General features: G+C 40.2%; 1 protein-coding gene and 1 non-coding gene across 2 annotated transcripts in view; both read left to right on the top strand.

The window, feature by feature from the left end:
- Positions 1-12,246, top strand: part of LOC124289889 (codanin-1-like) — a 53,752-nt gene that overhangs the window by 15,347 nt on the left and 26,159 nt on the right. The window contains exons 9-11 of the mRNA XM_046726561.1: positions 1,179-1,291; positions 2,898-3,063; positions 6,760-6,857. Coding sequence (XP_046582517.1) covers positions 1,179-1,291; positions 2,898-3,063; positions 6,760-6,857 — 377 coding nt within the window. The remainder of the gene's footprint in view (positions 1-1,178; positions 1,292-2,897; positions 3,064-6,759; positions 6,858-12,246) is intronic.
- Positions 11,188-11,380, top strand: LOC124289899. The gene has a single exon (XR_006901780.1). It is a non-coding gene; the product is annotated as a U2 spliceosomal RNA (small nuclear RNA).

Genomic DNA, 12,246 nt, shown 5'->3' with positions numbered 1-12,246 from the left:
ACGCATTCCCCGTAATCGCGGCGCGAGCTTTGGCTCGCGTTCGGTTCTCTCCAGTGGACAGTGTCCTGCCACCCTGACCGAAAGTGAGTCTTGGTTTATTGGTTTGTTTTGGCGGCTGCTGTACAATACCATGCGTATTATTGACATATCTGCTACTGTGAGCTAACTACATGTACCCCTTCGATTCTCTCAGGAGTTATTTGTCGAATGTGGCCCGGTATTTACATCCCCCTATGGTGCTCACTAATAGACACATGGTGGGTGGGGCTTTGTTGACATTCGCACCCGTAGCGTTGTCTCACTATGCTAAATGGAGGTCGATCTTTGAGTACACTTCCTCCCTGTCAGTTCCCCTCCCATAATGCCTCTCGAAGCTAACTGGGACAAGTGACAGGTGAGTGTTATGCATGCCTGTTCAATTTTTTCCATGATAACGATCGCTATATAAATTTACAGCTAGCCAGCCCGATGGTCTGGTAAAAATTTCAGATGTTCCATACATCTGAGTAAATTCACCATATTTGGTCTGGTTAAATCCATTTTGGGCTGGTAACATTTTAAAGTTACCAGCCCTGATCGGATTTTTGGCTTATTTCATACACTGCATCTATACTGAAACGCCGCAATAAGGAAGTTGATCATCCATAAACACTTGTCATTCAGAGGCAAACTGTAGTTGAAAACATTTTTGGGGTGATTGGGGTAGCCTAATGGTTAAAGCGTTGGCTCGTCAAATCATGAAATGTCCCACATGGGCACAATGTGTGAAGCCCATTTCTGGTGTCCCCTGCGTGATGTTGCTGGAATATTGCTTAAAGTGGTAAAACTAAACTTAGTCAGTCAGTCAGTGAAAACATTTTTGTCATGAAATGTCAACTGCATGTGTGGTAAGAAGTATATTTAGTACAGAGCTTCCAAACTGCTGATTGCGCAAATCAGCTGTATAATTAGGTGTGAAATTTGCCTGAAGATATTCTTTGTGAGTCAGTTCTTTGCATAGCATTGTTCACTTGTCTGTATTTGGATTCATGTATTACTTCACAGAACGAGACTGATATATATTCCAATTTACATATACAGTGTAGACTTTTAGTTGAAGAAATTTATTGGTAAATCCACAATTTGCTGTCCGTTTGCTCACAACTGCTTATGGTTGATAAATGTGTCTATATTTTCAGAGTATCCTGTCATTCCCAAGGTCACCAATAGGTGGCGTGTCATTTCAGGCTGACACTGACAACAGGAAGAGTTTTCCCAATGATAAATGCTTCCATCAGTTCAAAAAACAAAGGTGAGAAAGAGCTTTCATCGTCACCTTCTTGCAGACATTCAGATATGGTATGTTGCATGATCCCCAAGGAGTTGAGATTGATAATACGACGTGCCATTTGAGACTGACATCCAGTTATTGAGGGAAGAACAAAGCACCTTTGAGCAGCTCTGCTGGATATTGGCACTATACAAATATTAACATAATAATAATAATATTTAATCAAATGTATTACCTTGTGGAGATAATCAGATTAGAGTGAGTGAGTTTAGTTTTATGCTGCTTTTAGCAATATTCCAGCAATATCACGGTGGGTGACACCAGAAATGGGCTTCACACATTGTACCCATGTGGAGAATCGAACCAGGTCCTTCTGTGCTACTCTGAGCTAATGCTTTAACGACTATGCCACCCCACCGCCTCTGATTAGAACAGGTCTTCGGTTACTTATACTGGTTGCTAGATGTGGAGGGGCAGAGGGGTAACCTAGTGGTTGAAGCGTTGGCTCACTGTAATGAATGCGGTTCGATTCCATGGGTATAATGTGTGAAGCCCCACCACCTCCTGGAATATTGCTAAAAGGTCTTCAGTTACTTAACTCAGTCAGTCAGTTGCTAGATGTGCCAAAATAAACGTGTGGTCAAGCTCAGTAACCTGGTTGGTTGTGTGTCATCATAACCTTATGGCTTGAATTGTTGTTCACAATATTGACCACTGGCTTGTCTGGACTGAAATTAATTATTTGCAGGTCATCTCTCTTGCTGGGTCAGGTCAAGAAACACATAAGAAACGTGTATGGCCTTACACTTTGAATAAGCAAGACATAACTATAGCTTGATCTCATTTTATCATTTGTTTCAACTGTAGCATCTTCATCATAGTCAGTATCTCTGGGACAACGTTAGTTCATGTACGTTGGAATTGTCTGTTTACCAAAACCATGGAATTCCATTTATCTTCGAGTGGGCGAGTGAGTTGAGTTTTATGCCACACTCTGCAATATTCCAGCTACATGGCTCCAGATAAGGGCCGTATCGGCGTAGGTACGGATACAAAATATGCACGATAAGGAACAAAATAATTTAGAAAACGTAGCAGATACGCACCACAGCAATGGTGTGCGGTCGTAGAACCATTTACAGACATATTTATCTGAAAAATTATTGTTTTATTGTTTATTGACCTGTTTACACAAGAGTAGCAATGTTGTGATGCATATATGAAATGAAACACAAGATTACTGATACTCCATAAATTCCATTCAGTACTCTAAATGTACTGTTATGATTTTCCTGTACTCCTGTATTGAAAAAATAAGGAGTACGTACTCCTGATGTTGAAAAATTATCTGGAGCCCTGAGGTATATGGCGGCGGTCTGTAAATAATCAGACAATCCAGTGATCAAAAGCATGAGCATGGACCTGCGCAATTGGGAACTGATGACATGTGTCAAACAAGTCAGCGAGTCTGACCACCCAATCCCGTTAGTCGCCTCTTACGACAAGCATGGGTTGCTGAAGGTTCATTCTAACCCGGATCTTCAGGGGTGTCATAGCGTGGGAGCATGGAATTCTTCCTAGCAATGGAATTATATGCCTGCCTCAGAGTGTTCTCAATTTATTCCAGGGACGTATTCTACGAACTGATACGTGACTGGGAAGACAAACGCCAAAATACTGGCTGGTCACTGGTGGATGTTCATGGGGAACGGATCCGTTGGTTGGTTACATTCCGCACAGATCTTACCAATCATCTTCATTTTGCCCGCCTCTTCCTATCGCAGCTTATTGTGGTGAGTATACCATTGGGCAATTCCAGGCCTACCATATGGGTGGACAAATGTGTTTACTCTTAAAGTTACTTGCAAGGATAGTAGTTAGACCTGATATTGATGGATTTGGAATTTGCATTTTGGTTCATGAATCTTAGGCTTCTTATGCCTGCATCATAAAAAGTGTTTACCCAGGGATGGAAATACAGTATTTTACCTTATCCTGACTCATGCTAATTATGCTTGTCTCCTTCCTCTTGTGAATGATAGTGGAACACTTGAAATCCCTTGAAGTTCCCTTTAAAAAAGCGGACGTAAAATCATCACTCACCCAAGAGTAGCGTCCCTTTCCTCCCTTTGGCGCCCAAATGGTCACATGATCGGCCATATTTGTCACTCTCTCCTTCTTCGCCCTTCAGGATGGTTGTGAGAGCACCTGGGTCCCTATTCAATATTCATAATTCTAGTGAATTGCTGAACGTTTCTCAGGAGCAGGTCGATGTACCAGGGGTGAACGCCGGAGGCCATAAGAGACTCCAATCTAAGTTTGCAGGAGTCCAGAGAGCCAGAGAAAAGAAGTATTCCAGTATGAAGGGAGGAAGAGGCTCCCAGGGGTGCAAGAGGAAGCAAGCATTGAAGGCCAGGTTAGGAACGACTGGAGTCTTCCACCCCCAGCCATTCCTGTACAACCTTCGACAGTGGGTGGATGTCTTCAACGGTACTGGGAGAATTGGGGGATACTACAGGACGACTACGTATCCCCGATACTGCGCAGAGGGTACAAGGTACATTTGGAAGCCACTCCGCTGCTCACAAGCAACCCGATGGCCTTCAACTACGCAGCCGACCAGATAGAGAAACTGGACGATGCTACCAAGACCCTACTCGACAAAGAGGCAGTAGAAGAGATAGATCAAGATCTCATCATGCCTGGGTTCTACTCCCCAATTTTCCTGGTACCAAAGAAGAATTCCAAGGAGAAATTTCATCTCATCTACAACATGAGGAAGTTCAACCAGGAGTATCTACGCAGACCAGCAAAATTCAAGATGATACATCTTCCTCAGCTCCGACATCTCGGTTCGTCCAGCAGACTACCTCGCCAGCATAGATCTGCAAGATGCATACCTCCACATGCCGATACATCCAGACTCAAGGAAATACCTACATTTCCTTTTCAACGGACAGCACTTCCAGTGGAAGGTTCTACCGTTTGGAATATCGTCTGCCCCCTGGTTGTTTACTCGAGTGACCAAGCCCATCGTCACAAATCTACATCGTTGAGGTCTATGCAGTGCTTTCTACCTGGACGACGGGATTCAAGCTCATCAAGATCCTAGTCAACTCAGACTGCAACTAGACTTCACCATCAGGCTGCTCACTCAACTAGGATGGCTAGTGAATCTCCTCAAGTCGGAACTGGAGCCGAAACAAGATCTGCAATTCCTAGGAATTCGACTCATCACACCAGAGAATCATATAGTCGTTCCAGAGGATCGTTGGGTCAAAATACAACAGATGATATCTCAAGCATTGCTCTCTCCGTTGACACTACGTGCTTGGCAAAGCATGCTCGGTCTACTCACCTCAGCTCAAGACATGACTCGCAGAGGGAGATTACAGCTGCGCCCACTACAAGTATTTGTGAACACCCACCTAGGCAGCCTAGATCCGTTAATACTACCGGACAGCCTGAAACCATATCTCCTATGGTGGACTCGGAAGTCGAACTTTTGCGGAGGTACCTTTTTGTCAGAGCCGGTTTGTAACACTCATCTCTAAGTGGATGCCTCCCTACAAGGATGGGGTGCACACTTCAACAACGAAGTGGCAGCAGGGAAGTGGTCGAGTCAGGATCAGAAGTTTTTTTACACATCAATCTGTTGGAGATGAAAGCAGTAATCAACGCTTTACAACATTGGTCCAGCGTACTAAAGAACGCACGACTCATGGTACACACGGACAACTCCACAGTGGCGTTTTACATCAACAAACAAGATGTACATCGTGACATCGTACATCTGGGACTGAGATGGGATTTTATCGCCAAGAACCAACTCCCTGGTCAGCCTGACAGACAGTTCCACATCCCAGCACTATCTACAGTCCTTGGGCCACAGGATACGCAGGATCTATCCTTATGCCCAGTCAGAGCACTTAAAGTCTACTTACAAAGAGCTAAACCAAGGAGACGAAAATTCAAGCGCCTATTCATCCCCTTATCCACTGAGACGCCCACGGAAGTCTCCAGGACAACGATATCGATCTGGATGAGAGCCGTTATACTAAGGGCCTATAAAGCAGCAGGACGAGCCTCCACGAGCCTCCATTCCACATGATGTCAGAGCCCTGGCGTCAACACTTGCTCTGCATGGAAACTGCTCGATTACAACTATAATGGAAGGCTGCTTTTGGAGATCGAACACGGTGTTTGCCAACCACTACCTCAGAGACATTGCCACTGAAGATGTCTCAGGCATTCACCAGTTTGGGCCACTTGTTGTAGCACAATAACTAATGGTTCCACAAAGGCGCTGAGTAAATCTCACCCCTTTTATCACGAGACTTGTGAAAACCAATGCTCTGGAGAGCAATGGCTATAAGTCCATGCACACGTCTGGGACAGACTAGCATGAGTGATAGACCCTGTACTTGTACAGGACATACTGCATTACATGAAGAAGGGTCGAATCTCCACTTGATGCGCGCATCAAGAGATGGAGTTGCAATAGATAACTAATGGAATATTAGTATATCTAAAATCCACACGAAAATGTCAGGAGAAGTTTCGAAGAAATCTGACAAGTTGTGGTCCCCCATGACTCATCAGAGAGAAGTTGAAAGAATCTTCAACAGTGCCGTCATAAGTTTCCAAGGGGGGTAATACAGGACGTAAATCTACAACCAGTGAATCCAGAACGTGGCTTGACCCACCACCGTTTCCAACGGATTCTGCAAGCATAATTAGCATGAGTCAGGATAAGGAATAATATGTAATTTTCTGACTAAAATTGATATTTTATACTTATCCTGACTCATGAGGTTAGCCCTCCCAACCTCCCCTCTTATGGCACTCTGGATTTCCCTTTAAATCCGGGTGTCGGGCTTACATACAGGAGAGAGTGACAAATATGGCCGATCATGTGACCATTTGGGCGCCAAAGATAGGAAAGGGACGCTACTCTTGGGTGAGTGATTTTACGTCCACTTTTTTAAAGGGAACTTCAAGGGATTTCAAGTGTTCCACTATCATTCACAAGAGGAAGGAGACAAGCATAATTAGCATGAGTCAGGATAAGTATAAAATATCAATTTTAGTCAGAAAATTACATTATTTCGAAGAAAATTACATTATTTCGAAGGGGTGCCATAGGGCATTACAAAGATAATTGAGGTGTGCCTTTGTGAAAATAAGCGTGCCCCATACCTTTAAGTTAAACTTAAAACATCACAACAATTATGTCACTTGAGTTTATTGTTTAATGAATCAAAGAACATCATGTATACCTGTAAACTTGAGAGCTGGATTTCCTACTCTCTATCAACACTGCAAGAATGGTTCAGTTTCATTTACAAATGCTGTTTATTTTTTATCTTGATTTGAAATACATGGCCATTACTTTGATAAATCTGTGAATATTAGTGAACTGAATGTAAGCTACGCTGGATAGTCATGGTCAAACTAAACAGATACTTAGTGTTTTTACCCCTTTCCAGATGTGCAAAGGTGACAAGTCAGTGAGGTCTGACGGGGAGGATGAAACAGTCACACTGCTCACGCAACTCAAGAGGACAAACCCAGAAAAATTTAAGAAGTAAGGTTTTGTTTATTTGAATTGTTAGTGTCTAGCGTTTTTCTTGCAGCAGTAATGGTATCCATGGACCATTGACGGTGGTACTTTGAAAGAACTTGAGTTGATTTTGTACTGTTTGCTTTATTTCTTGAATTTTACTTAGTAGCATTATATATTTCCAGGTTTGGTGGATATTGTTAAAGCAAATAATTGTTTTCTGCAATCAGACTGTTTGGAAAACATGAGTAAACAAGATGATTAATAACATTGCTGCATTTTGAAGTGACAGCTGCCATGATATTGCTGGAATATTGCTGAAAGCTGCGTAAAACTAAACTCACTTCAAAGTAATTGCATATTTATCTTTGCACTCCATTTATAATTGTCTTACTACAAATACCTATATCCATGATAGCTTTGGTAACCGTGGTTACAGTGTAAACAGGGGTGGAAATAACTTTAAAATTGATAGTGTACTCGGGTACAGTGGCACATGTAATGTCACTTGCCCTGATAATTTTTCCACTATACCGACCTTTTTCCTGCTGATTTTTTAAATAAACAACATAATTAACATTGGAAAGTCAACTGGACACTGGTACAGTGTGATATACAAATTTGCTTGCCCGACAGAAAAAAACACTGGACTCTGACGTCGGGCAATGGGTTATTTCCACCCCTGGTAAACCATGGTACAAGTATTGTAGCAAATATGAAAGTCTAAAAGTATGGAGCAGGTTACTCATCTTACAAAAGTTGATTTGTATCTGAATGTCCATTTTCATAGTACCAAACTTTGCAAGACTTCTGCAGTGCAAGGTACACAAACAAAATTCATTCGAACTGAGGTTTGTTAAGTTCACTGCATTATTGCCTGAATCAGAGATCTTGTTATTATGTTATTGACATAGTATTTTATGGTGTGGATTCAGTCCTCTTTCATAACCGGGGCAGTGCGGCAGCCTTGTGGTTAAAGCGTTCGCTCGTCATGACGAAGACCGGGGTTCGATTCCCCACATGGGTACAATGTGTGAAGCCCTTTTCTTGTGTCCCCCGCCATGATATTGCTGGAATATTGCAAAAGGCATGATATTACTGTTGGCATCGTGAATAAAATAACTACAATTCCTAAACACTGGCCACCTGTTAAGTACAAAGATTGGTTTGAGTGTGAGAGAGTGAAAGATGTTATTTTCTGTTGAATTTGTCATGAAATCGGAAGGCAAGTTGGCAAGGATGGAAAAGTTAATCAGTTTGTCGTAGGTTCAAAAGGTTTCAGAACGCTTAAACTTGAAGTACACGGACTGAAACATTTAGATTGTATTTGGATTAGTTTGCTATAAATATCCCTGGAAAATCGGTATTGGAGAAAGGAATAATTTGAGGTCAGTAAATAAACAAAAATACTTACCTAGCATTGTTTTTATTACTAATATTTGTGAAAGTTACAATACAACTACAACTTTGACATTCACTTCAAATACTGCCCTTCAAGTCTTGTAATGTTTCGAAGTTCAGTTTAATAGACCATGAATTTATGAAATTACAATGGCACACTTGAATTATCATGACAGTGCCCAAGAGGCACACTTGAAAAAAACTTAGTTTCGATCCCTGCTGTAAGTAATTTGTATTCATTATAATGCTATCTAGAAAGTGATCAAACGTAACATGATATATTTGCGATGAACACTCTCTCAGTAAACTACAGATTCAGTTGTAAACAGGATTCAAACCCACACTCTCCGAGTCAGGCACCCATTTGCAAGCACACAATTAGGCGCCTGACTTGGAGAGTGTGGTTTTGAATCCTGGATGGGACTCAACCCCTCGAAGTACTAGAATCTGCACATTCAGGGGCGTAGGGGGCCCAGGGGGGGCAGCTGCCCCCCTAGAATATTTTATGCCCCCGCCATATATGGCTGGGGGCATATAGGGTTACCCTCCGTGTCCATCCGTACGAAACAGGGAATGTACTCTATCCACTTCTCCACAAAAAACGCTCTGTGGAATTCAATGAACTTATACATGGGCTTTCTTGGGACTCTAATGGTGTGCATCTCATATTTTTGTATTTTATTGTTTTTTTGTAAGTTTAGAGACATTTGAACTTAGGTACATTTTGCTGAATTTCTCTATGATGATAGTCAACAGAATTGAATGAACTTCTACATGTCTTTCGTAGGGACTCTAAAGGTGTGCATTTCATAATTTTGTATGCAATTTCTTAATTTTGTCACTTTTACAGATGTTTGAACTTAGTTGAATTTTGTTCTATTCAGCCTGTTCGTTCCATCCAATAAGGGGGTGTACGTTATCCACTTCTCCTCAAAAACTACTTTATGGAATTCATTTAGATGACGCATGTGCTTTATAGGGACTCTAAAGGCGTGCATCTCATATTTTGATTTTGTATTTTATGTATTTTTCCAATTTTAATGCTGTTTGAACTTACACAAATTTTGTTGAATTTCTCTCTGAATATAGTGTTATAGGGGATGAAGTCTATCCACTTCTCCACAAAAGCTGCTCAACAGAATTGATTGAGCTTCTACGTGTGTTTCATTGGGACTCTAAAGGTGTGCATCTCATACCTTGTCCATACAATTTCTTAATTTTGTCACTTCTACAGATGATTGAACTGAGTTGAATTTGGTTCTATTCATCCTGTTCGTCCCATACAACAGGGGGTGTACTTTATCCACTTCTCCTCAAAAACCACTGCACAAAACTCATTTAGCTTACATATGTCTATAGAGACTCTAGAGTGTGCATCTCATATTTTGTTTTTGTATTTTATAGTGTTTTGTATGTTTAGAGACATTTGAACTTAGACAAATTTTGTTGAATTTCTCTCTGATGATAGTGAAATAGGGGATTAAGTCTATCCACTTCTCCACAAAAGCTGCTCAACAGAATTGATTAAGCTTATACATGTGTTTCATTGGGACTCGAAAGGTGTGCATCTCATAGTTGCATAGATGTTTATTGAACTTGGTCGTGAATTTAAATTAATCACCAGAGCACACTCAGTGTAGGGAACTCTTCCTACAGCAGCGGGGGCATCCGTGTCCCTGGACACAATTTTTCTTGTTACAGATTATTTTTTGTACATCAATGTATTGATGTAACACTCCTTTGAGTGTCATATACCCTCTCTGCAGCCCTGAAGTCCACACCTCAATTAATGACGCAAAGATTCAGGCAACCCATCTTGTCTGACAGATGATCGGTACCAGAATGATGCACCTAATTACATATGATTACAACAACTATTAATAAACAAAATATGGAATTCAGGGCTATGACATAGACAACCCGGAACCCTATGAACTGATGTCAACATATATTTAAAATTTAGTTCAGAACATTATGTACAGATGCTACAATTTTGAACAAAGAAACTTTTTTAAAAAACATGGAAAAATTTGGTCAAACATAGCAGGAAAAATAATATTGTATACCAAAATGGAGTCATTTCAACTTCAGAAAGCAGGAAATTCCATCTTCTGAGAGCATCTAATTTTTAAAGATTCACAGCATCGAATGTGACATAAATGAAGCAACTGATTGGTATCTGAGTAATTCTGACTGGCGTAGCAGCAAGATTTTAATTTCTCCATGATGTTGGTGCCAATTAGTATTTTAAGGATTTGTGATTTTAGGTTTACTTCTTTCATTTTCCATGGGGTTGTCTCCCTTGAAATATTGCTATATTTAGAATTCCTTTGTTTGACTCGTCAACAAACCAAGATAGAATATGAGTGTTTGATCTCAAATTATTTTCTATATTTAATTTCATACAGATATACATATCTACAGTCAACATAACAATACATTGCCTTCACAAATATAATGTCAGAAGTTATTTTAAGTTTAGCTAAAACACATATAATTTGAAGAAAATGTATTTAGTCAAACTCTATCACACACTTGCATTTAAATTTCAGTTTGTTATTTATTATAAATTACACAAAATATATTCTCAATTTTGTTCTGGTTCAGTTGGTATGAAAAGAGAGGTATTATTTTTCCAGCGTGGTTGATGTTAAAGTAGGTCATGAGCTATTTATAACACAATGGCTGCCTACGCTGTATGCTGTACGTCCAAACAAGTTGGCCACAGTCAAGCAAAGATTCATATATTTCATTAATTTTTGCCTTCTGTGTGAAATCCAAACATTTTCAAATTTGATCATAATTTAAATATAATTTCTGACAATTTAGGGTATATATATTGACCAGTTTATCATCCTTTGCCTAATTTTAAATTTGAAGAAGAAAACAGGAATGTACCCACGTTCAGAAACATTGGCAGGCAGTACAACTGTCAATTTCGCCATATCTCGGTATCGCTTCTCGGCCTTTTGGCTAAGATCAAAGTGTAGTATCTGTTCTTATCAGCTTAATATCTGATACGTCCCCCATTGGGGGACATCGATATTAAACTGATTTTTGGTACTCGGCGAAGAGTCAGGGGCTTGCTCCGCCTTTGCCACGGGTTGACCTGGTATTGCAGTACCTCCAGGACCGGCCCACTCCCCCTGGGGAGAAATAAATAAATAAAGAATAGAATATCCCCCTCCCTAAGGATATTCATTCCCCTGTAAAATGGTTAAGTTGTCTCACAGAGAAATCTAAGTCTGATAAAGACTTTTCAGGAGAGGCACTTGGTTCAGAAAAACTGTTACTGTGGCATGAAGTAATATATTCTGTTCAGAGACAATTTCCAATATTTCTGTTCCTATGTTTATTGCGTTATTGTAAGACTGTCTCAATGTAAGTCATAATCTAAGTAAAATGTATTGAATACCTGAAAAAAAATCCCAACCCTATCAATACCCAAAGTAAATGATCACGTATTGGTAACTACTCAATGGTTAAAAAATATGATATGGAGGCCTACTGTACTTATGAATACTTGAAACCAAATATTCTGCGGAAACAGTTTTATGAGAACCATGTTACAAGTGGAAAGAAAATTAGAAGGTAGTGATTAAATGGATTTGTAAATTTTGAAATATTTGTCATACCATAGCAGGAATTCATCAGGCCATTTGTAAAATGTCAAATTGCATTATAATGCTAAACCTATTTCAGAGCTGCCTTCATGTTTGACATAAAAGATGGCATTTGCTAGATGTTTGTGTTTTTAAATTGATGGATAATTTACTTCCACGTTTCATTCAGAGGTAGACCCATTTGGCAGACGACTTACAACATGGTATACAGGACATTGATTGTATTAAATAACACCCTAGATTCGATGGGGATGATGCGAGTGATGTCATACTGTTTGTTTGTTTGTTTGTTTATTGTTTAACAACACACTCGTCAATATTCCAGCTATATGACAGTGTCATACTGACAGTTCTGTACCATATATACAGTAATGTTGGTTGTATTAAAC

The sequence above is a fragment of the Haliotis rubra genome, unplaced genomic scaffold (genome assembly GCF_003918875.1).
Source record: "Haliotis rubra isolate DU_JTF1 unplaced genomic scaffold, ASM391887v1 Scf450, whole genome shotgun sequence".
NCBI classification, from domain to species: domain Eukaryota; kingdom Metazoa; phylum Mollusca; class Gastropoda; order Lepetellida; family Haliotidae; genus Haliotis; species Haliotis rubra.
This window is presented reverse-complemented; position numbering and strand designations above follow the sequence as displayed.